Below are 25,436 nucleotides of genomic sequence, written 5' to 3'. Positions count from 1 at the left end.
ATTCAAGAGGGGAACAGCAGGGTGGGGCCCTTCTTTATAGGTCCATGGGTGGGGCTCCATGAACAATAGACCTTTGAACTTTTGGGGGTTTTACATTGTCAAACAATTTAATCAGTAGTAGTGATATATTTCTGTTCAAGGAGAAAAAAAATTAATAAAAAGACACGTAATGATTAGTAATAAGTCCGAACTTATCCAGGGTGTTCAAAAAGTTTATTTGTGAGAAACTGGGCTGATAAATATAATCTTTTTATAGTGCATATTTTTACGAGATCCATAAAGCTGGTTGCCATCTGCCATTTAATGGAAGAAAGATAGTGAAGAGCAAGGACTGAAATGTCCATTTTTATACTAATAATAAATACATGCGGAGCATAGGCTCCTTTTTATAACCTGACGGAAAAGAACCAGTTAGAAAATAAAATAAAACCTTATGGCCGTAAATATATATCATGCATCAGTGTTTTCTTTTTGTTTTTTTTACAATGAGAAATTCAGGTTTGAGCATGTAAGTAGACATAATTCATGTGTAAAGCCTCTTCAGGGATTACGTGTTCAGTATACAGGCATCTGTCAGTTCATGTCGGGCCAACATTAAGTTCTTCCAGCAGCACCGCGTCCTCCCCTGCTGCCCCCTCTCCTCAGTCGACCTCTCACTTGTTTATTGTCTTGACGTGATAATCTTTTCTGTCGCTCCACTTTGATCCACGCTCCCTCGCTGGCTTTGACCCCCTCTTTTACGTTGCTGGGGTTTTCTGTCACAGATAATATACCGGGTATCACGGGGGGGCGGTTCTGTGGTGAAGCAACACTGTAACTGTTGGACCGTGGTCTCTCTGGCTGATGTCGTGAGGTTTTGCCGGTTCTATTATGAATGTTGCTTCCTCTAGTGTTGGTCAATGTGGGCCCCCGACCCTGCCTGCCTCCGCCTCCCACGGTTAATGTGTCGCCAAAGTAGCTGTTTCTGCTGTGGTTGTGCACTGCTCCGGCACTGAGTGGGCGCTCTCGTTCCCTCTCTGAGGCACTCTCTGATGTGGTGCTGGAGGGACTGCTGCCCTTTGACCCAAAATGGAGGGAGCTGAGTTTGGCTGTCAGGCTGTCAGTGGGCGAGGAGCGGTTTAGGTCAAACCATGGAGATGCTTTGGCACGGTTTGGAGAGCGACGCAGAGCCGCAGCATAAGAACAGCCCTGGCTCTCATGTGCAGACAGGAACTGAGGCAGAGTGCGGGCATCAGAGCGAGCGAAGGGAGAAGCAGACGTCTGCGGGGATTTCTGGGTCATCATTTGCTGCCGCCTAACCTGGTACATCCACGTGGGGTCAATATCTAAAAGGGCATTGATAATAAAAAAATGCATTCGTAAAACTAAGAGCACATTCTGTGTTTAATACTTTTAAAAGCTTATTTTTTTTGATAGCTTGAATTTATAGAGACTTTAACTAAATCTATCTTTATTAGCAGTGAAATTATAAATAAAACTTATTACCATAGGTAGACTCAGGGTTGCAGTCGATGTTAGCAGGTGCTGTTTGGATGACTAGCTCCAAAGTCTTGATCTCGTCCTGTCCACCACCGAAACTCCATATCATTGGACAGCTGTGTCTGGTGCACTTTGGTGACCTGACGTCATTCTGTCAAGGGTCAAGTCGAAGGAGGAGAATGTCATTTATTTAGCATCAGACATGTTTATGACTGTGATTTTATGGATGCCAAATGGCTGAAGTGTGCATTTGCCATATTGTGTGCTCAACTGACTCACTTCATAATTGACTGTGTAGTCCACTCTCTGGTTCTGCTGTAGTCCAACAATCCATTTGTCCATCACAAAAGGTGGCTGCATTAAAATAACATTATCTCATTAAAAAAACTGACTATGGCCTCCACAACACAGCACTCCTATAAAGGTAAAGTGCTACGAGGAAGTTCAGAATCAAAACAACAGAAATATGTTCAGTAAAAAGTATTTCCCTGACGACACCTTAGTCATCCGCAGGATTTCCACATCCGGTCGGTTGGCATTAAAGACGACATCTTTGATGTAGGTTATGGCGACATCATCCCCATCAAGTTCCAAGTACATTTTCCATTTGCAGTCCTTGAAAGAAAAGCACTTATGGTGAGATAATGTAGGTCTGGTCTGCTACCTTCACAAACAACTCCTGATTGTATGGCAAAGTTTAAAATTGCTGTGTTCTGTGTGGAGAACTTGGTCACTGGTATATAAACCAACAGCACAACCTAGAGGTAGTTTATTGGTAGTGGCAAGTTATTGGCCACAAAGCATCATATTGTGGGGGTGAACAGAAATGACAACATAAAAATATTTTAAATAAGTCACAAGGTGACAAAAAAAATTGAAATATAAAGCGGGGTAAATGCTTCACTAAAACCCTTTAAAATATTACAAGAAACCAATGAAAACGATAGCAAAAATTTTTTTATGTAGACATTGTACATTTCTTGTGAAACATTTGATGTTATTACTCTCCAGTGGGATCCAGAATGAATTCCTTGTAACAGGAATCCGGTGCTAAGGGTGAAGGTTGTTTTCCTTAATGAGTTGTTCCATGTGGGGCACATCAAATCCTCACTAGGAGGAACCAATCTGAACAAATCCCCAGCCCTCATCTCCCCTGCATACTGAATGCTGACGAAGCAGTAATGAATCCACCAATCCCCATAAGCCTTTCGACAAGAAAAAAAAAAACACAGGTCACTGCTTAACCACACAAGGTTCATGGCACAGGCCAATCCATTGTGTCGTGATCACAGAGAAAGACATCAGAGGAGTGGCACTAACACACTCGTCTGAGGAGCCTTCTCCCTCTCCTGCGTGGTCCCCTGGGGGGTGGAAGAAGCTCAAAGGGAGAGAAGCTTCAACAGCAAGTCTCTGGCTCATAACACACACACACACACACTGTGGCCCTGCGCCTGGCCTGGTGTCAGCACTGGACTCTCGCACCGGGGCTCCCAGGTCCATGCCTAGTCTAATCACTTCAGCAGAAACAATGTCTGGTAATGATGCCTATGGACCCGAATGCATCTAATGACAACTCATACATAATTCAGCACCTTTCACTTGGCTGCACGGTGATATCCTCATTAGTAGGGGACCCTCAGTGGCTTGTCAGATGGTGGCCGCACAATCGCAGGGCCCTCATTTTGTCTTTGAGAAGTGCAGCTGCTTCCATGACATCGCCAGCAAAGAGAGGCGAAGAAAAAAAAATCTAGTGCGGGTTTGTTTTATTTAGTGCAAAAAAAAAGGGAAAAAAATCCAGTTTGTAAAAACAAGGCTGACACGGAACCTGACACCAGGCAGGGGAAAATAATTAGCTCTCATTTTCTCAGCCTCCTGTTTCCTTCTCCCTGCTGTGTTTTCTACCCACTAAACCACCACATGTCAGAAGAAATGGGAGGCAATTAGCAGGCTCGTTTCAGCCCTGCCGAACACACTGAAAGAGGACTATTTATGATGGGACAATGAACAGCTGAAAGATTAAATAACGTTTGCCTTTTAAAAAAGAAAATGACTTCTGGCTAAATGGGCTATTTTTGATTAAATTCAAACAGCAAGTGAAGAGCCACCCTTTCCCACAGTTTGAGAGCCTAACAAAGGGGCAGCTAGCGAGTCGGGGTGGATGTGGTACATGGCTGAGAATGAAATGTTTATTTGTCAGGATTTATGTATATCTATATGTCTAGTGATGCCTTCAATGGTTCAGTATAACAGCCGTCATTGTGAATCCACAGGACAAACAGCTACAGTACCAGGAGGCGGATTCGATCATGGCAAAAATACATTTCTGTGTGTCTATTTAGGAGTACAAATTATTACTTAATGTATCAAAGATGTTACCAATCAAAAACCCAACAATCACAAACATTTATTTGTGATTATCCTCAATATTTTGGTTGCCCTTGACGAAGGGAATGATGAATCTGCAGAATATGCTGATTCTGTGTGTTTGGTGTGTGTGTGTGTGTGTGTGTGTGTGTTTGGTGTGTGTGTGTGTGTGTGTGTGTGTGTGTGTTTCAAGGCAAAACATACAGCTATCCCAGTTCCTGGTTTCCAGTGGTACCCAAACTGCAGCTCCAGATCTACACTTTTACTCCTCTCGACCTCCTTTTCCAGCTCATCCTTTGAACAGAAAAAGGCATAGGCCCAAATAAGCACAGAAAACAAACCAAAAGGCAACTCTTCCTGAAGATGAATAACACAAAGTTTCTACCTTCAGCAGCGGAGGGAAATGGACGAACCCGAGGTAGTCGTGGGTTAGCTTTTCAATTTCAGCCTGCCAAAGAGAAAATGAATGCAAGATTCACTGGAATGTTGAAATACAAATGGGCATAGTTTTTAATCTGTAACTGATAGTCGGATTTGAAAAAAAGAAGCATTGTGGTTAATGGTTAACTGTGCCTTGCCTTCAGGTGCATTGCATGACCTTTGGACTTGACCCCCATGTCCCGCATGTCGTTTTCTTTGAGCAATAGCAACCTCTTTCCGGTGATGTGGTTTTCTTTAAACAGGTCGGCGTACAGCTGCATGCCACATGTACCCTCCCCTGAGATACATGAGGATATTTTTTTTTTAAACATATCACAGCAGAATCAAGAGTCTGAAGCCGCCAAAGTCAAATTAAAAAGTACGTGCAGAAAGTCAATGAACAAACCTGCACCAAATATTTGCTGCATCCAGAAATACTGAAAGAATAAAATGGTAATATATTAGTTGTAATAGTCATAGTGTCATGTGGTGTGGAAATCTGAATGAATGCATTAGCTATGAAGTAAACACAACAATACTGACCACATGCTCCTCTGTCCATGTAAAGATGTCAAGGGTGGGCAGCAGCTGCATAAAAACAAAGGACAAATAAAAATAACAGCAATAGAATGTGGATGGATGTATACAGACAGTGTGAAACGTGTGTGTCAATGAAACACAGATCTTAAAGTAAAACTCGCCAGACTTAAGTAAATGTCATTAAAAAAGGGAAATAGCCATGTTTTCCATGTTTTTTCGAAGCCATTACTTTTCCGGTTATTATGCTGTGCGATTAAGACGGCTTGCCTCTAATGGTCTATACGAAACTGAAATGTCCCTCTGACTGATCTATTTGAACGATAAATCATTTATTGCTCATTAAATGTAATCAGGCAGAAACTTGCCAGCCAAAATAAAGATTTCATCATTGTGCTCACGAGGCTGGTGTGTAATGACAGAAATAATGCAATGGAAAATTGGAGGAAAGATGACTAAATGAATGAGTAATCCCCCCATTCACTGTCTTCTTCCCACAACGTCTTGATAAGAGCTCAGATTGCAGAAGTGAATGTGTCTCTCAATAGACAGACGCTTGCCATACATTTCAGTGCAGCCCGATGCCTCATAAAGCTACTGAGCCCTTCAGCCTTTTCCGCCTCCTTCAGTGCTGCGGTTTTCGGAAGTAAACAAACTCAGAAACAAGCCGCTGCTGACAAAAAGTCTCATCGGAGTAACTTTACATAACTTTACAAGCGACACGTTGCGTTTGAAAAACGTGGAAAACTCTTTTATTAAGATCCATGGCATGCTGTTGAAAAAAAGGAAGCCATGGACCTCTCAACTTTGACATGGGGGGCACAGTTTATACAGTATGTCGATGATATGTTTGTGGAATCTGCAGGGGAAAAACAAGACTTTGAGTTGGGTTTAGTTCACACAATTCTGCCCCCATGTGGACTAAGTGAGGGATGAGTAACAAGGAACCACGACCACCGAGAGTTTCAAAGTGGCCTGATGTCAAAAATTGCAAAAAGCAGCTCCACAGTAACACTTTATTTTATAGTTGTACTCAAACGAAAGGTTTGGTAATGCAACATAACTCTCAGGACAACACTTTTCCTCTCATTACTATTTATTAAGTAATAACAATCAATTATTAGTTAAGAGAAACTGATAGATTGACCAGACAGAGGAGGATTCAGGAAAATAACTCGCATTAAGAAGCTGCTAGTTGTCATTTTTCTGATGGAAGCCCAAGGAGTTGGGCCTATTGTCTGAAGAAGTGTCTAGATTTCACACAGGGAAATCTTACTATTTTGTTAAGAGTCCGTGTTAATTGCCATGTCTCGTCTTGAATGTCTAGGGTTTGATGGCGCAGGCAACATTTGAATAGGAATATTAGCTCATGGCAGGAAGCTAACAAGCAACAACACAGGAATACAGAGAATTACATCCTCATGAGACTGACTGATGATAACAAGAGAGGGGAACAATTTAATGGGCTATGCTCAAGGAAGCATGTCCCTCCCCGAGATGAAGCATAATACCTAACTGAACACTAATGCTAATACGATTTGCTCTGCTGTAAAATGCAGGTCCAGAGGCTAATATTCAGTTAGACCATACAGCGTGATACTGTATGTAAAACATTGCTCTAGAGGGGAAGATTCTATTAAAATCCAGACTGTGACTTCCTCCATACAAAAATTGTGACTCCCGATTGAGGCCTCGAGTGCAGAAACATTATTATTGTTGTTAATTATTTCTGGATTTCTTTCAATCTTCTGTTGCCCAAGAAAGAGGCATTATTTAAAAAAAAAAGTAAAATCAGAGAAATAAGCTGACAGCTACAAAGCAAAGTCCCTCTCATGCTGTTTTGAACCCCGGGTCAGTCAAAGGAAAAACATGTACTTTCTCATCCTGGTAAGAGACTGCGTCTCAACAACTGCACTCCACCACATCCAGAACAAATTGGCCAATCTTAATGTCAGCAAAATGTCACTTCATCATAAAAGCCTGGCCTTCTCTAAGCAACTGGCTCACGTGGGCCTTTCTTCACAGCATGGCACTATACATCCAGTACATTAGGCAATTCCTTAAATGACATCCATAATATCTATATAGGTGGAGCGTTACAAATATATATACTTATGTTTCCCTGCTACATTGATTTTTACCCTTTCTGATACTTTCCATATAATGATTACTTGGACTTGATCAAAGCATATGGAAATGGTATGAAAAGATGGGAATATGTTATTGAAATGACAAAAGAACCAACATGACATAACAAGCGATTCATTAGTGCGACATAATAGTGTGCCCTAAACACCAGTAATGCATTTAAGTGAGATCACAGTATTTGAATGATGCAGCCATGGCAAGGCAGAGAGTCAGTGAGCTTTTTATTCACTGTCGTCAGAGCGAGTGAAGTGTCCCATCCCCAGCGTTATGTTGAGTTTGTGTCCCTCTCTGACGCAGCTGGACACAGAGGAGTTCTGCCTGGCGCGCATGTTGACCTGCATGCCCGAGTGCAGGACCGCAGGCCGGCCAAAGTCCAAGGAAAACATGTCCTCAAAGCCCTTCATCATGGACTGCAGATGCACCTCCTCGTTACCGGAGGAGGAGGTGGTGAACTGACATGACATCTGAGAACGCTTTGATTCCTCCGTCTTAGACTGATAGAAGGACTTAGCACTTATCTTTTTTGCCACAGGTAAGAAGAGCTGAGAGAGGCAGAGACAGGTTGAGAGAAGAGGGGTGAATGAAAGTCGGACAGGGATAGAATAGAAAAAGAAAAGAAAATGTAAGAAAAAAAAGTAAGTAATCAGGTTCAAACCACAAAAAAAGGTGTAAATAGGAAAAAGTTAACAATGTTAACCCAAACCCAAGATTTGATTTAGAAAACGACATTGTAGAAAGGGAAGTTAACAGAACAGAACAATAGAGTAAGAGTAGGACAGGAAAAGAAAGGACGTATAGTTAACAATTTTATTGTACTTGACTCAAGGGGTTTCTATACTGTGGCATAGGGTCAAACGCGCTTTCGAGAAATCAACTGCATGTTTTTTTTCATAGTGAAAGCAAAGGAATATAATCTCTTTTGTTCATTGCATGCAATAAAACACAATGCAGGGGGCAAATAGCAAAGTCGTAACTGCAGACTGGACACACCACAATTTCAATAAGAGTTCAAGTGAGGAATGCAGCATTCATCACGATGCAAATGTACTTGTTGGGGAACCGTGCATCACTACACCAGCAGCACTGCCAATAATATGCACTGACCATAATGTGCCTTTTCCTTTACGTCTCATTCCATGATTTCTTATTTCCAGTTCTGTCCCCCCTCCTAACCGGTCTGAAGCACACAGATGTGACCAGCAGTGTAAAATGCGGTGAGCACTCAATAGCTGGCTGTCCTAAAGGGTGAAGGTGGACCAAGGTGGAGAGGGGGATGATGATGAACTCACCGGGCTGTTGGACTGTTCGATGAGTTTGCGCTCCCACATCTTGAGGCGCCGCTCTCTCTCCTTCAGCTCCTGCTCTTTGGTGCTCAAGTCTCTCTCCAGCTTCTTAAGTCTCTCGAGTGTGGCCTCAATCTCAAACCTGTGGTAAACAGTCAACACAGCAATGTCAACCAACCACGCAACAAACATCTTCACATTAAGCATTGTATATTTGACATATTTAAAAGTCTGGAATTCTTCAAATTTAGTTATTTCTATTATTATTATTTTTTTTAGCAAAATTATTTTTCATTGGGGACTAGTTTCAGCTGCGGATTTGGTTTCCCTAGACCTAGAGACTACTTTTGCAGAAGGGCGATCACCGTGGAGATGACTCACTAAACTACACTCCTTGTGTTCATGGATTAGGAATATCAAGTTCACTGTTTTAACCCCTAAAAATCCACTTTTCCCTTTTTCGTTTTCATTAATTGGCATTATGGTTAACTGATCAATCATAGGTGTATCATAGACACCAGTTCTAACTGGTGAGAAATGTGTGTGACATGAGTGTGTGAAGTATTCAAACCCAGGACTTCACATATTCTATAGCTGCTGTAACTTTCCATTAAATGTTAACATGTTGGCAACTTTCCACCAGAGAGGAAGTTAGGTGGTGGTTTGAACTCAGTTTTAGGGGCACTTTACACGGTGAAAACGTGAGTTTTCCCGTTTTTGGTTTAAAAAAAAAAAACCCGTTCAGACACAATTTATCTGACATCTTCACCCGTACACAAAGTTTTCAGAGGAAACGGGCCGAAATCGCTGAAGTAGCAGCCATGCCAAGCCAATAGTCAGCGGTGACACAGCCTAGTAGATAGCTCTTCCGGTACAATTTGATGCATAAAACCTTACTGTAACCGAAAATTAATGCCACTAACGTTCATAAAGCGGTTGGTGTAAGCTTGGGGTTACAAATATTGTAAAAGACAAGCTTTCTGTCCTCTTATTTCACCGCATTGAACTCGGAAAAACAGCAGACTTGCTGATAGTGAAGGGGCTTCGTGAGCGGATATTTTCCTGTTAGGCGTACTTCAAAATAAAAGTCAACTCACGTGTGTCCAGCGAAATGCTATGAATGTTTAGCCAGTGAAATGCTTTTACTGTGAAGCCGTAGCCTTAATGCTCCTTTTGTTGAACAGTAGCCTAACTTAACCGCTGCACGCTGATAGTGTTTTTTTAATGTAGAGCCGTGTCCCTGGCATATAGAAGTGACACACGTTTATTTAGCTAGAAAAACAGGCAGAGCACAACTCTTTCCCTATTTGCTTGTAGGAGCGATTGGTGGTACGATAACAAATGCATCAGCAACAGCACAACGTCCATGAGCACAACGAATACAGCTCGGTGATCCGCCATTGTTGTTGTTGTTTTCCAACTGGCGCACGTGGACCTACAAAGACGGCGCATGCCTATTTATATCCAAACGCAATGCGCATGTGTGAGGGTGGAGCCGTGACGTCAGCGTTATCAGGGGAAATGGTTTCGGTGTTTACAGGAAACCAAAACCGTTAAGTTTTCCAAAAAATCCTCCCTCGGAGGTGATCTCAAAAATCTGCGGTTCATGCCTGCGTTTGCGTTTGCGTTTGCTGTTTTCCTGTAAATGATATAGTGCAACCGCAGAAATTTTTCTGCGTATGCACCGTTTTGCGTGGCCGTGTAAAGTGCCCCTTAATCGTCCTATAGGATTTGTTGAGAGAAGATAAGAAAACTTTAAACATCATTGTAAAGAATATTTAAATTAACCGTGAATGTTAGGACAGTAAGCACTGACACATACTTAAACAAATACCATACATAACTCCTTTGTAAACAAGCCAGACAGTAATGCCCTGCAGTCAAAAGGTGAATAGTCTGTGTGTGAAGCTTTGAACGCCAAGGACAGGACAATGTCTCATGTTTCACTTCACGCTGCCCAGTGGGTGGGGCTGCGCAGTGTGTGTTATGGAAATCCATGCTGAACGTCCGCCCAACAAAACACTGATTTCTCACACTTTTTCTGTTGATAAAGACTCCTAGCCCAGGCAGGAAAGCCCATCCTTACTCCTCCACCCTGACGCTGCACCTCAAACAAGTCCCATTCTTATTTACTAAACTTCCTAGATAATTTTTTCTCCAGATTCCCACTTTCCTGACAAACTTCCTGTCAATTCATAATCCACTGTGCATTGCCACACTTTTTAAAACAGTCCTATCCATGCAGATGCCAGATAGGCAAGGCATTTTTTTAACATGTTTTTCTATCTAACCAAAACGACTACTTTGTAACCAGCCGAATAATTAGTTAACACAATACAGGGTATTTAGTGGTTGTAAGACATAACCGTGAACTTATCAGCTGCTCTTGACTATCACACTCTGCATCACATTTGGGTTTATGACGAAAGACCAGTGGAAGGCTACTGACAGTCCTGTCCGCCTCAGCTGTACATTGTGTTCAGTGATAATTAGCCGATGTTAGCATGCTAACACACCATACTTGGACGGTGAACATGGTAATCATTATACCTGCTCAACACCATGTGAACGTTGTCATTGTAGGAGGTATGTTGACTAAGCTAAAAAAGCATTGCAGCCTAAACTCACGCACCTGATAGGATTTTTTTCATTTGAAACCCAACAGCTATAATATAACAATGAGAGAAAGTAATGGAAAACATTATGCTGTATCTACTCCAAGAAGATCTCACTGCTGCTGAGGTCACATGAGGTAACATCTCTCTGCCTTTTCCTGGTGAAGCTACCAGCCAGCTCATAGCTAAATTCATCATTGTATCCAACCTCTTGAGTCTGATTAATGCGTCTCTCTTTGTCACACGTTCTCTCTCTCTGTTTTTCCAACGGCGAGATTCATTCTGACTTGCTGCACCTGCAGATGGCTGCCTGGACATGACGCCACCAGCGCAACTTCTGAGGGAAAAACCTCAGAGCTCAGACAAGCCCCACGGAGAGGCAGACAGAGAATAAAGTAACAGCTGAGACTCAGGCTGTGCTGAACATCACCGAACCTCCAGCTGCTCATACAACCCAATTAAACACTTCTACTTGAAAAAGATGGTGATTATTTTTAGGGCCTTATGGGTAAAGAGAGGAAGTATATCCAGATGGAGGATTCTTTGGAGGTTTTCATGCCTTTATGTAGCTATCAGTGTAATTATTAAAGATCTATATGCACATATCTCAAGTCTTTTTTTTTTTTTTGTATTCCAAGGCCCCCGTCAGCTACATTTCCACATCATTCTTTGATAAAAGTTGCACATTTCCTTAGGCTGAGCAGGCAGTATGCTAGTGAAAAGGGAGAGTTCTAAATACATTTACTTGGCTTGGCCGATCTCATTACCTCCATTCAGCCTTGTTGTGAAGGAAAGAGTTGCACTGTTGGGGAAGTTGGCTGTCATTAGACATGGACTCCAGAGTAGAGAGGATCTGCTTGAACATTGGCCTTTCCTGTATCAACATACAAACATTTTGCTCTGTGTGTGTTTCAAATGAAAACAGACATATGTTGTGAATTGGCATGCTAATGTGACGGATCACTTACCTTTGGCTCCATCGCCCAGCAGTTCCTCATGAGCTCAGCAAAGCTGGCAGGACAGCCACTCGGGATAGTTAGCCTCTGTAACACACACGCAGTCAGTTTAAGAATGGGCTGCAGGTTAGCGAACTGGACTACACTTACAAGGTGCTGATTTAAAGGGATCCTCTGACATTTTGAAAAATATAAGCTACGTATTTAATTTTGTTGCAGAGAGTTAAATGAGAGGAACAATACCATTTTCATATCTGTCTGGGAAATAATAATATTATTTAAAAAATCTCATCGCACCCCACAGGAAAATCAATAAAGTGTTTATCAAGTATTACCAATTTTCGTTGTGTTAAACTGCGCCATCACTGACCCCCGCTCTATCAACTCTTTGTGCTGAGTTTAGTTAACCATCTGCTAACTGAAGCTTCATATTCACCGTACAGGCATGAGGGGGGTATCAATATTCTCACTTAACTCTCGCCAAGATGTCACTATATGTGACCCCAAGCAGGGAGTTGAGAAATTAATCAAATACAACAACGTTAAATGCAGTTAGGAACTGTTTCTGACAATATACAGTATGTCTTCAATATTGACTCAGTGTGAAGGAAGGTTTATTTTATCTTGACAATAATGATTCCCCAGTTTCAAGAGCCAATACTGTATTCATACATGTAATGACACACTCAAGTACCTCATTTTTCTCCACCACGAGCCAGGCCACTTGTAAACCTTCCAGGCCTTTGAAAGGTATCTCACGGGTAAGCATTTCCCAGAGCACCTGTCACGAAAATCAAAAGCCAAGAGTTATAATAGTGTAAAATGATATACATTCATGAATGTGTATGCTCTGTCAACATACATATCACCTGTTAATCTTCTTTTTTGCACCATTGGGTGGTTGATGAGTATCATTTATCCATAGCATGTGGATTCATATATAATTTAACAGGAAAAACCCTTTTCTGTGAAATACACAAGAATATTCTATTTAGATTTCAAACAACAATTAAAGGCTGTCATTATTTATGAAGTGCAATAACAGACCTCCCTTGATATCTATACATTTTTTGAGTGGCTATACAGCAGTCTCATGCATAACAACCTCCTGCGTCAACACAAAAAGGAGGAGAAGAGCCTAACTTTCCAACACCCACTGACTGTGTAGCCTACCATGTGTACCATATTTTTGCGTGGCTGCACTTGCCAGCTGCCTTAAATTTCAGGTGTGTATTTTACTACAGAACTCAGCTCCTAAGGGAAGCTGCTTTGAATGGAAAAACTACACAATTAAATTTGGAATGATTTTGCGGTTTGTCTGAAAATAGCACTCTTAAAAGCATTTAAAGCACTCTTTGCTATCATACACATTGCCTGTGGATTTCTACATACATCTGAGGAAATACATGTTAATTCACTAGGATTTTACCTTAGTAATCTACTCTTTAATATCAAGGTTTTTTTAAGCTGAATGATTGTTTATAGTTTCCACTTTGAAACTACTTCCAAGACCACTTTCTAGATAACTACTTCACAGAAGTTTCAAGAATAAGAGTGAGGCAGTACATTTCTAAAATGATATACTTCAGTAAAGGTTAAAATCGCAGGTTCACTCCGGCAGAGCAAGAATTTTTTTTCAACCATGAATGACATAAGTGCAATTTCTACAAATGTATTGAGTATATTCGATTCTATCTTGGAACTCTGGAATATACAAAATTTTAATTTTACAAATCCAATTGTTCTTGTCAATCACACATGATGTGCACTAATGAAAACATTTTCGCTGGGTTTGATTACACCATTTGTTGAATTACTGAAGAAAAAATTACAGAATTCAACCGGAACACATAAAACCTCTAAGAAAAGGTCTCAAGTATGGTCCTAAACTTACATTTATAGTTTATTAATTAACCTTTTGGCAGTCCCAAGTGGTCTATATACTCTGTTTTTCTCTTTAAAATGGTTGAATAGCTCCACAAACCCCCTTCCTCCACACTTTTTTTGACGTTAGATTAGGGGGGTCTCTGTCCAACAATTTATGTAACTCTTTTTTTAAATTTGTGGCACCACTATATCTGTCACTTTTCATGTGCACAACTGAGTGCAACTCTGGGAAAAAACTTCCAGGAGAGCCTAAAAGTCATTCACGCTCTCTATGTCAGAATGTGGCTGCTCGGAACAATTAGAAACTCTTTTGATTTTCTAAGAGGTCGTACTTCACATTGAAAGTCTTATTTCTGAGAGAATAAACCTCGGTTCTAAGTGTGACTCTTACAGGCTGCCTGCAGTGACTCCTAAGTGTCGTAAAGGACTACAATTAAGTCCACCCACAATGCCCTACTTCTGGCACTGAATCACGTCAGTTTTCACGACTTTGTGCACATCTTGTCATTAATTACTCCCTTTGAAAGACTAACATCATTCATTGTGTTCTTTTGTTCTCCTTTTAAATACTGAATAAGCACAAAGGAAGCTTATGTCAACTATTTCCCAATGATAATGGTTGAACAATATAATATAATAATATAACTTGGGATATCAATGATATATTATGTAAAATGATTTCAACATTGCCAGTGCTAACCATCTGTTGTTTGTACGTCATGCAAATAAATCTTAACTTGTTTATGGTTTTTCGTACAGAGACAACACAAATACTTTTAGGGGCGCCCTTAGCTCAGTTGGTAGGGCGTCCCCCCCATGGGCCTCGGCCAGCAGCGGACCGGGGTTCGATTCCAGCCGGCGGTCGTTCTCTGCATGTCACTCCCCTCTCTGCCCCATTTCAACTCTGTCTCTGTCTGTCTACACTATCAATAAAAAAGCATAAAAATGCCAAAAAAAAAAACACACAAATACTTACAATTTATGTAATGGAAACAAGCCTTATTTGTGGTTTCTGTTTTATTGTTCATTGTTGCTCTTTCAAAGTCAGATTTCTTGATTTTCACAGCCAACATAATAATTGTTTCACTTTTTGTATAGAGGTATATGCTAATGGGAGCATCGGAAGAGTCAGTCAAACTTGTGAGAATTTTTACAATATGCATGGTGAACATTAATTGTTATGAAATGGACGGTAAAGTGAATACTGGGGAAAAAAGGCCTTAGGGATATTTCCAAAGTGTATGTCCTCTGCCTCTGTGTATGTGAGGAAGCTTTCTGCTTTGACTCTATACACACTTAGAAAACCTACGGAGCTCTCTTAAATAGTTGTGGAGTTCTAACATGTTTGAAAGTTTCTGCACGGCACTTAATTATAAGAATACGTGCATATGTCCAAGAGACTACTGTATATGTCAATCAGAGTTGAATGCGTATTCATCTTCTTCACTCACCACACCGTAGGAGAAAGTGTCACAGGTCTCAGACACAGGCAGGCTCTGGATCACCTCTGGGGCCATCCAGGGAAACGTGCCAACCAATGACATGTGTGTTGTGTGGGTCAGGAATTTGGATGCCCCAAAATCACAGATCTGAAGCGACGAAAACAGAATTGAGATTATTTTGCAACTAAATTGAAACAGGCACCATCCAATCCATAGAGCAATGCAATGACTTAATGTGTGTAATCCTTTCAATGTGCTAATCAAACCGCAATGCAGATTATTTCTCTATTGAAAAAGAAAAAGTGACTGTGATAAACTGCAAGTGTGAGTGTGGTGGTGATGTAGGGAGTCAGTAAATGCTCCAACTGTGGGTATGTACTGTGCTGTAATCACACTCAACTGCTTTTTTTTGTCCCTACAGTGGCACAGCATTATGCTTTCAGTAAAAGTGGCTCTGTGAAACACCAGAGACAAACAGAAGGGGCTTCAAAATATGCTCAAGAGTAATTGAATAATATTTAAAAACTTGAAATAAAAGGTTCAGTATATTGTTGTGAGTTAAATCTCCGTTCTACTAGTCTCATCCACAGTTAAGCACACTGATAACGCGGTGTTTAAAGTTAGTCACTGCCCTCTTGTGTCCACACACTGTAGGGAAATAACACGCCAGTATTCCACGCTTTCAAAACTCCTAAATATATTTTCAACTAAACAGACAGTATCACCTCATCAGAGGGGGCTCATTGTGCAGGAAAATGTATCTGAGATAAGACCTCTACAGGGACTAATTCAAAATGAAAACCTACCTTGAGAACCATGTCTGCTGCCAGAACAACTGAAAACAAAGATTTTAGAAGTCCATCAAAGTATGTTTTCACTTGCTTTTTAAAGGATAAGTAGCATTAATACAGTACATAAACATAAACATTAATAGTTTCACATTCTAGAAGTAGAATCTGTTACCATTCCTGGACTTTAGGTCCCTGTGGATGACCTTAATGGGGGCCTCTGAATGTAAATAGTGCATTCCTAAAGAGGGAATAAAGAGAAGAATTACAGACAGAGACAACTGAAAACTCCTTTGTAAACTGGGGCCTCTGGTATATTTACATGAGAAAATGTTGATCCAATAGCGATCACATCCTGTTGGGAAATACATATGTGTGGAGTAGAAATGAGCCAAGGGAGGCCTAGAGCAGCTTTGAGTCAAAATGTTTATCATTATTAGGAATTTACTAATGAGCAACTCTTGGCTCTTGCTTATTTATATTCCATGTGAAAATACACCTAACCCGCCTGCACACACTAAAACGCTCCTAAGCCGGCGGCAACAAGTCAAACAAACTTTGCAGGCCTTGTAAAACTTTTTTATTTCACAGCAACATTTTCTGAATGAACCTGCTGACAACCTGGTTTTCAGCATAGGTTTTAATGAGCTACTGTAAAATCAGCATAGTTCTGCTCTTCAGTAATCTGTTTTAGGTTTTTGATACCATACAGTATATCATAATATGTCGAGATTCTAACATAAGTTGCATTTGATAGGACTTGTTGTGCCTAGCAAAACCATTTCTTCAAGGTGTAGTAGCTAAAGATTTGAACTCGTGAATATTCTCAACAGGTTCAGGGTTCAAACTTGGGTCCTCTCATTTTTTAAAGATTACATTTATAACCAGGGGTGTATCCGGAAATAATTGTTGATTCTAACTGTATGTATATTACCCCCTATGACTAAACAAAGGTAGACACAATTTATCTCATGCTTAATAGTGTGCAGTAGTATAGTGTTTCAACTTTGCCATGCAAAAGGAGAAAAAAAATTGCTAAGACACATGCAACACCGCCTCCTTTTCTATTTATAAAGCTTTCATAAAAAAAAAACCTATTGTACCAGCCTCCTTCAGTTTTGAAATACAGTGTATTTAATTTGAACTGCTGTCATATTGTATTTGTCATATTATAACCACTGTCTATATTAGACAAACATTTTAGTTTATTTGGATCAGCGTCAACCATGAGTAAGCTATTGTGGTTTTGACAGGGCAAAAGAAGCGCAAGAAAAAAAGGTTTTCAATCAATAAATCTATACAAAGACATTGACAGGCACAACTGTGTAGCTGTTCAAAAATGATTGACTATTCAACGATATATACAGGAATCCAGGGGGATAATAATTGTTGCATTTACCTCTTGCCATTTGTACAGCCCACATCATGATCTGCCCCATGTCCATTTCCTCACTCTCATCACTGGACAGGTAATCATACAAAGATCCAACGCTTGCATACTCTGTGAAGAAAAATGTGGTTTATGTTTGAGTCTGCATCATTGGGATTGACTGACACTGTGTGATGGCAAAATGTCTTCCAGTGACAAAACTGTTGAGGCTTCACATTATACATATGAGTGTGGCATGTGAGAGCATTATGCGAAAACAATTGAAAATTGAAATATTGCCAGGCGACTCCTGGGAGCCGGTTGACAGTGTCTTCTTTACAGATTGCTCCTGTCACTGTTGCGGTGGACAAGCGCAATTTATCACAGTGTGACTGAAAACTATGCCCTTAGTAGCACCACGTTATCAAATCCATTTGAACAACAAAGGAGAAACCTTTTTTTCTGTTTTTCGAAAAAGCTTCATGAACTTCTATTGACGGACCATTTAGCCTATTGCAAATGCCCCTGACAAAGACAGAGAAATAAAGCTTTGATAAAGAAGAAATGTATGTAGAATGGGCAGAACTACATATGTAAAAAGAAACCATCTTGTGAGATAAAGATCCAGAATAAAGATTAACCAGTCCTATCATAGCAGCTGAAACAGCAGGAAGCTTCTGTTTGTGCATAATAACCCAATCACAGTAATGTAAACACGCACAGGCACCAAAACAGGAGTCTAATTAACCATCATAAATTACACAAATTGGTTTTGTTATTGTCAGGGAGAATTTAACATGGCATCTCTTACTTTTTAGCATTGCAGCAAATTACGTACAAACTTCAATAAAAGGGTAGCCTGGTGCTACCAGACCATCGTAATTCATTTCATTTGAAGGGAAAATTAAATTTGGGCGGAAGTAGGTGGGTGGGCAGAGCCAGGCTAATAAAAGGGTGCAGCTACAAAAGAAAATAAGGTCACCATACTTCACCTGAAAACACGACTTGTTGTTCAACATTCCATTGATATTATGACTGATTACCGTGGCTCTGCACTTTCAATTTCACTTTCACTAGCATCATCCACCTCGTCAGAGTGAATAAATTCAATGTCATAGATGAGTATCATTTAAACATACACAGCCTTATGGCGTATCTCACATGTAAATGTACCTTTACTCCAAAACGATAAGAACCCATAATCCATTAGCGATTATAAGGTCGCTGATAGACAGCAGATTAAACTGTTATACTCAGGCAGGTTAACAGGGGACAAACAGGTAGCTCTAATAGGTTGTAGATATTGGCTGTTAGAAAGAGGAAACTGCCTGCAGCATATGTTGACAGACAATGTATGACTCCGAGCTGATGAATGTGGACATGACATGGTCAGGGCGGCCATAAACCATATGGTCCTAATTAGATTCTGCTTTGATAAATAGAGACACCGACCAGCTCCTTGACAGCAAAACCTTTATCGTTCACTGCTAGAAAATACTACGATGGCTGCAAAAGGCGTCACGTGCCATCATAGACAGATTATAAAATAATGGGCTCCTGGGCACTGACTTTTAAAGGGCCCCCCACTCCTCCCTATCCAGTCATGTACACTGACTTTTCTACACAGATACATACAATTAATGTCAAAAACATATTAAGGAAGTCAGTCAGTCAGTGCGTTTCCATGGCACAACTAGATTGGATTAAGACATATACCGAACTTGACACTCGAACGGACCGTGTTACTTGTCTGAGTATACATGGCCCTTCAGTAATCGGATAAATGTCCGATGCATGGCTGTCTCCACTATGCTAGGTTGCGCTGTAGCCCTTTCAAAAGTGGTTAAGAGCCACGTCTGGTTCCCTTCCGGCAATCATTTATATATACAGTCATATGAAAAAGTTTGGGAACCCCTCTCAGCCGGCATTATAATTGACTCTGCTTTTACAAAAAAAAATATAAAAGTGGTATGTCTTTAATTTACCAGGAACAGCTAACTACTGGGATGTTTTCCAAACAAAGATTTTTTGAAAAGCAGTATTTGGTCGTGTGAAATAAAATAAAATGTGAAAAACTGGCTGTGCAAAAATATGGGTACCCTTGTGGTTTTGTTGATTTTAATGCCTGTAACAGCATGTAAAACTGATGACTTTAAACACAAAGTTGGTTGGATTATGTTGTTAAGCCTTGAACCTCATAGAAATGTCTGTTTAATCATGAGAAAATGTATTTTAGGTGCCTAAATGCAAGTTGCACTTCTCTTTGACTGTCACTCTCTGCTGAAGTGAGACAGAATGGGACCATCAAAACTGCTCCCAAAATATCTTAAAAACAAAGATTATTCATTATCATGGTTTAGGGGAAGGCCACAAGAAGCTTTCCCAAAGGTTTCAATTGTCAATTTCTACTGTAAGGAACGTTGTCAGGGAATGGAAGGACACAGGCACAGTTGCAGTTAAACCCAGGTCTAGCAGACCAAGAAAAGTACAAGAGCGGCATATGCGGCGGATTGTGAGAATGGTTGCACACAACCCAAAGATCACCTCCAAAGACCTGCAAGAACATCTGGCTGCAGATTGTGTATCTGTACATGGTTCAACAAATCAGTGCAATGTTGCCGGCTGAGAGGGGTTCCCAAACTTTTTCATATGACTGTATATAGTTAGTTTAGTTTAGTTTAGTTTAGTTTAGTTTAGTTTAGTTTAGTTTAGTTTAGTTTAGTTTAGTTTAGTTTAGTTTAGTTTAGTTTAGTTTAGTTTAGTTTAGTTTAGTTTAGTTTAGTTTAGTTACCCGATTATGAGTTTGCATGTAAACGCACTGAGTGGGCCCATTTCAACAGATAAAGGGTGGATAGCTACTTTTTATGAACAGTATAGAATATACAAATAGAAAGCGTATTCCTGTGTGTGTGTGTGTTTGTGTGTGTGTGTGTGTGTGTGTGTGTGTGTGTGTGTGCAGACACCAATTACAGATTTTACACAAGTCTTCTGCACACAATAATCTCACTTTCAATCTTTATTCCTCGTGAAGAAAATACCAGCTGACTTGTGGCTCATTTACAGCACGAAAGTATGAAGCGATACAAAACCATTGACCCCTCAACTTATCTTAAGTTACATGAAACAGTAAAAAAAGAGTTAAAGCATTGGAAGAGGATCTGAAGCTGTATTGATCTGTGGACAAATCTGTAGCTGTTGCTCAACTTTGTTACAAAGTTGTATTGCACAAGGGTACATTTCTATTATATTATATTATAATAAATATCAAAGATTGCACAGTGTGCAGCTTTACGTGCAACTCTAGCTCCTATTCATAAGAAGTTTGAAGGGCCTTAGGGTACGGTTTCTGAGGCTAAAGATTCCTTCGATAAATGTAAATATACCCCTGGCCGTGGGAAAGACACAAATCCTAGCTATGTCCATTAGATAACACACCATAACATTTGATTTAAAGAGATGTATGTGTTTAAGAACTGTGGGACTTTGTGTATTGTCCACATGATGAAAGGGGTGACACTCCCTATTCAGGATGTGAGTGCAGGAAGGAGAGCAATTTTTCTAGCAGTATGGACAACAAATGAAATGTGTTTTACCTTTACCTTAAGTCAGTAATGCCTGACTGTCACAGACTTGTTAAGAATGCCACTGTCAAACAGAATTGGTATTTTTTAGTCAACCCCAAGAGGTTTAGAAGTTCACTTTTTGCTGTTAAGAGTAAACGTTAAGAGCATATAACAGCTTCTGATCTACAGTGTATGTACACTGAGCTATTTGTGCTAAACTGCCTCTATAGGCCCCATGCTATATGGGCTTTATTCTTCTCAGCCTCTAACCTATAGACACACAAAAAACAGGGGCACACAACTACTGTATCAATGTGTGCACTTCCTGAACCCTCTGGCATTCACTAACGCTTCCATAGAAACCTCTGCAACATTCAGTGTTAAGCAAACTGCATGTGGTGCAAACAGATTCAGCTGCAGCGTTTTCCATCATGATGACTCTGTGGAAAGCTAATTATTATAGAGACATACTGCATACAGTATATGAGAGGGTCAACATAAAGGCCTTTAAGTTTGAGTCTAAAATAATTCTTACCAGTGATGATTCCATAGTTCGGAGGCTCAACAACCGCGCCATAAAACTGGATGATGTTACGGTGGCTGAGGATGCTGAGGATTTCTGCCTGAGCATTGAACACACAGGGAAGAAAACATGGAAGTAAGCATCATTATATCCGCCCCTTAAGAAACAATACTAAGAGACAACAGCCATGTTTGCTGCTAGCGGTGCCTCAATACAATTACAATGCTAACATGCTAATTCTAAGGAGATATGTTCACCATTTCAGGTAAGTGTGTCAGCCTTTGGTAATTAGCCCTCAACTTAACACAGGGTTCAGCTGATGCTAACGGGAATGTCATTAGTTTTGTAGATCGCTGGTCATTATTTTGACCATATTTGACCATAGCACTTTTTTTCCCCCTTTGGTGCCATTACCAGCTTGGAATTTTAACTGTCTAATGGTTTTGTTAATTAGTACATGGTCCCTGACAAATAAACTAATTAACAAAACCATTAGACAGTTAAAATTCCAAGCTGGTAATGGCACCAAAGGGGGAAAAAAAAGTGCTATGGTCAAATTTGACAAACAAAAACAAATGTCCATTATTGTGATGGTGAGGGACGGTTGAAAGAAAAAACAAAGTCAGCATGATTCATCCTCAATGTCTGTACCAAAATGAATGGCAATTCATTAAACTGTTGGACTGTCCGACAGACAGATATCACCCAAAATAAAGGAGTAAGAGTATACATTAATATATATCAATATAACATACTGGCCAATTGAAACCATTCCTAGAAAGAAACCTGACAAAACCAATTCATTTAATTGTCGTCAAACACTATAATTAAATGAACAATTGGTTCACTGTGAAAGAAGTACACTATTATTTTCATTGAACAATCATCCCTCCAACACTTGAGTGAAGTTGAATGGATATCTGTGATCTTTTACAGATTCATAAAAGAAAATGATGTATCAATTTCTGCACATCTTATCACAGGCTCACAAATGCAATACAATTTCAAAGATAATTTTTTTTGTCTTTAAGACAATACGTCTGCACTATCAAAGGGAACTATCCAGAATTGCCCCTACTGTAATTTGGAGAAATACATTCTTTCATTTGGCAATAATGCCTTTTTTGCGGCACATTTCTAAGAGTGGGGGAGTATAATGACCATGAGTGATGGGTGCAGAAGTCACCACATCCTGCAAAATGAGGTAGCAATTAAAATGATTACTATACTGACAATTAAAAAGTATATGAAAAGCCTATGGCAATTATGACTCCTACCTCGTTTTCAATCTTGAGCAGCTTTTTCACCGCCACCTCTTTGTCCTGGGAGATCCACCTGGCTCGGTACACACTTCCGAAGCTGCCGCCGCCACAGTTCTCATAGAAGTGGATGTCATCGAACTTGATTTGCACGAAGGAGGCGCTTGGAGACAACATCTCATAATGACACTCGGCAAAGACTCAGCTGCCGAGAGGGAAGGAAGAATGGTTCAATCAACAAAAACTCATCTATGGTAAAAACCAACTTACATGTGCTGTGTTTTCAAAACCATTCAAAGAATAGCTTCACTCTGAAACGCACCGTGTGAGCGTGTGACTTTGGCTTAGATGAGACTCCCAACATGACCTGAAAGAGGCCACTTTGCCATTGGCTGATTCTGCATGTAGTGTGTTCATGTGATATCCCCTTGTTTTATCTCTGGGATTTAGTGACCGTGCCCTGCCCCACATGCACACACTCCTCATCATCAGAACCAGTAAGCAATGAGCTCAGGGTCCAGACTGTGCTTGTATAGGGACAGTGGCATGCCTGGTATGCTGTGATCATGCAGCCATAGTCAAAGACTTTTCCAGGACTGTCTACTACAGTGTTCAATACAAGATAGGCCACAAGGGCGAGAGAGCAAACCAAATAGTGATGACAAGATGTCTCAAGGCACCAAATCCTTCAGGAACACTCATATATTCTCCTCCTCTTTTTTATTGTGAGAAGGCCAGTATATGTGTAAACCAGTTTATTTATTTTTTAAACGCAACGCTACCAATGTGGACTGGAGAGCACGCAGATTGATGATCACATCCTTTTGTTTGTCTGTAGCGGCATAAAAGCATCTTGTAAAGAAATTATTTCCGTCATTACAGGAAATTGTAGCTGGGTTATTGCTCCTAGGTTCCCCCATTTACAGCCGAGCAATTACGGCTTTTAAAAGAGGCTGTTACCTCGGTCTTCATTGGGATTGCTATCCTTCGCAGCAGGAAATGTCTCCACTGTCACAAAGGGGGAGCCGTTGTTTTTCTGCATATTTACTTGTATTCATGCTATACTTAGCCTCACAGCAATCTGCTCAGTGGCAACCAACCCACTTTATTGTCCAGCCACTCAAGAGGCCAGGGTTACTGGGTTACTGCAAGCAGTCCTGTACTCCCCCTGCCCTGACCCCTGCAAAAATGATGTCCAATGAGCCATCAGCATTGTGGTGTTTACTCACAGACACATCCAGGTGTAAACAGATTACAATCTCATAGTATTCAAAAATCTTACAGTGTAGGCTATGATAAGATATGGACCATGCTCTGTGTGGCTTTTATCACTAGGGAATTTTGTAAGACTAGGCTACATCTGTGTTACTAGACGTCTATAAGCACACGTTTAACAAGAGGCAAAGGGCATCACTGGTATCGTTATGACTGAACGGATGCCCTACATTCTGCATCATGCAACATTAGACCTAAGAAAAACGCTGTAAACCTACACATAGGCCAATCAGGTGCACTGTAACCTATACTATAACTGCCATAGTTGATCATAGACGGGTGATAGTAACTTCACATGTGAACATTATCTCTTCATTTTTACATGCAGTCACACTCAGATTAATAAACAAAAAACAAACAAAAAACATTATATAAACATACATACCGACATTAGGTGTAACGTTTCCGGCTTCAGAGCAGCTCGACCTCGGTGCAGCTCTCACCTCTCACCGGGCAGAGGATAAACTTTGAGGAAGAAAAGCGGAGTAGTCAGAGTTCCGGGAAATCACATGTGACGCCTTTGGATTTCTCCACTCACTCTCCCCGCGGTGGTTTTACTGGTTGCACAACTTCTTCCAACAGCAGCAAAACACAGTCAGGAAGAGACTCTTTAACAGACACGATCCTGATGACAAGAGCTCCCCCAGCTGGACCAAAGTGGGACGACTCCGTTCGCTGCTCTTTCCAATGTTGTTGCTCATTTTTTCACACGTCCTGGTCCTGGAACGTGTGGTCGAGGTCGAGGTTCCAACTCAAAAGTTGTATAAGCACTTTAAACGTTTTCCTACTGTCCTTGAATTGCAATAAATCTTTTTGGTGCAAATATTTTGCCCTGGTCATGGTCACTTTAATATCCTACATGCACCTATACATTTCAATTCAAATTCTACATTGTATAAGATAATAAGATTCAGTTACTGTTGACACTGTACAGCACAACAACATATAGTTACATGAATACCTCTTTGACAGTGTATCAAACTGAACAGTAATCTCTTTACAGGTAGAGTTTATGGATGAGCTGAACAGTAATCTCTTTACAGGTAGAGTTTATGGATGAGCTGTTGTAACGCGTTGCATTAGATTTTTCAAGTCTGCGTTACAAATTAAACTATAACAGATGCTATCACATCAATGCAATCAATAATAATGTTAAGAGTCAGACACAATATGTAACGGTAACCAAGAGAACAGCTATTCCATATGTAAGTTCACCTTTTTATTTTTTACATATTGCTATGAAGTTAATAGAGAATCCAAAGGATATGTCTTCACTTCATCAGTTCGAGATATAAGCAACATAATGTCTTACTTCTTCTTTTTTATTATCACAGATTAATAGGCTATCCCAAGTTGGGTAGAATGCAACAATTGACCTTGTATTTCAAACTAACTTTCGGACAATTTTTAGGGTCTGCCAACCCTAAATATTACCCCACGTGTTCCTGGAAATTACTAAACATTTAATGCTCCGATATACTGATTGTAAAAGTCTATTTTATTGTATAAGAAATCTTAAAGCAACATT

At 40.3% G+C, this 25,436-nt stretch overlaps 1 protein-coding gene across 2 annotated transcripts; it reads right to left on the bottom strand.

Annotated features, from left to right (window-relative positions):
• Positions 1-12: 12 nt before the first annotated feature.
• On the bottom strand, positions 13-24,420 carry map3k20a (mitogen-activated protein kinase kinase kinase 20a). Of its 2 annotated transcripts, XM_080037456.1 has the most exons (20): positions 24,294-24,420; positions 22,652-22,838; positions 21,387-21,474; positions 17,319-17,420; positions 16,095-16,160; positions 15,938-15,966; positions 15,141-15,278; positions 12,497-12,583; positions 11,815-11,889; positions 11,614-11,720; positions 8,238-8,373; positions 4,807-4,851; positions 4,670-4,700; positions 4,422-4,561; positions 4,229-4,291; positions 4,048-4,137; positions 1,978-2,094; positions 1,759-1,833; positions 1,486-1,630; positions 13-1,325 (listed from the first exon to the last, which is right to left on the bottom strand). In XM_080037456.1, exons 2-20 carry the CDS (start codon positions 22,808-22,810, stop codon positions 595-597), a joined length of 2,424 nt encoding a protein of 807 aa, XP_079893582.1. In that variant the 5' UTR covers positions 22,811-22,838; positions 24,294-24,420; the 3' UTR covers positions 13-594. The 2 variants fall into 2 exon arrangements, with proteins under 2 accessions (XP_079893582.1, XP_079893583.1); XM_080037457.1 differs by lacking the exon at positions 24,294-24,420 and having other exon boundaries at positions 21,387-21,470; positions 22,652-22,763.
• Positions 24,421-25,436: the final 1,016 nt, after the last annotated feature.

Source organism: Ammodytes marinus (assembly GCF_949987685.1).
Source record: "Ammodytes marinus genome assembly, chromosome: 12".
In the NCBI taxonomy this organism is placed as follows: domain Eukaryota; kingdom Metazoa; phylum Chordata; class Actinopteri; order Uranoscopiformes; family Ammodytidae; genus Ammodytes; species Ammodytes marinus.
The sequence above is the reverse complement of the archived record's forward strand: the minus strand, read 5'-3'. Positions and strand labels throughout refer to the sequence as shown.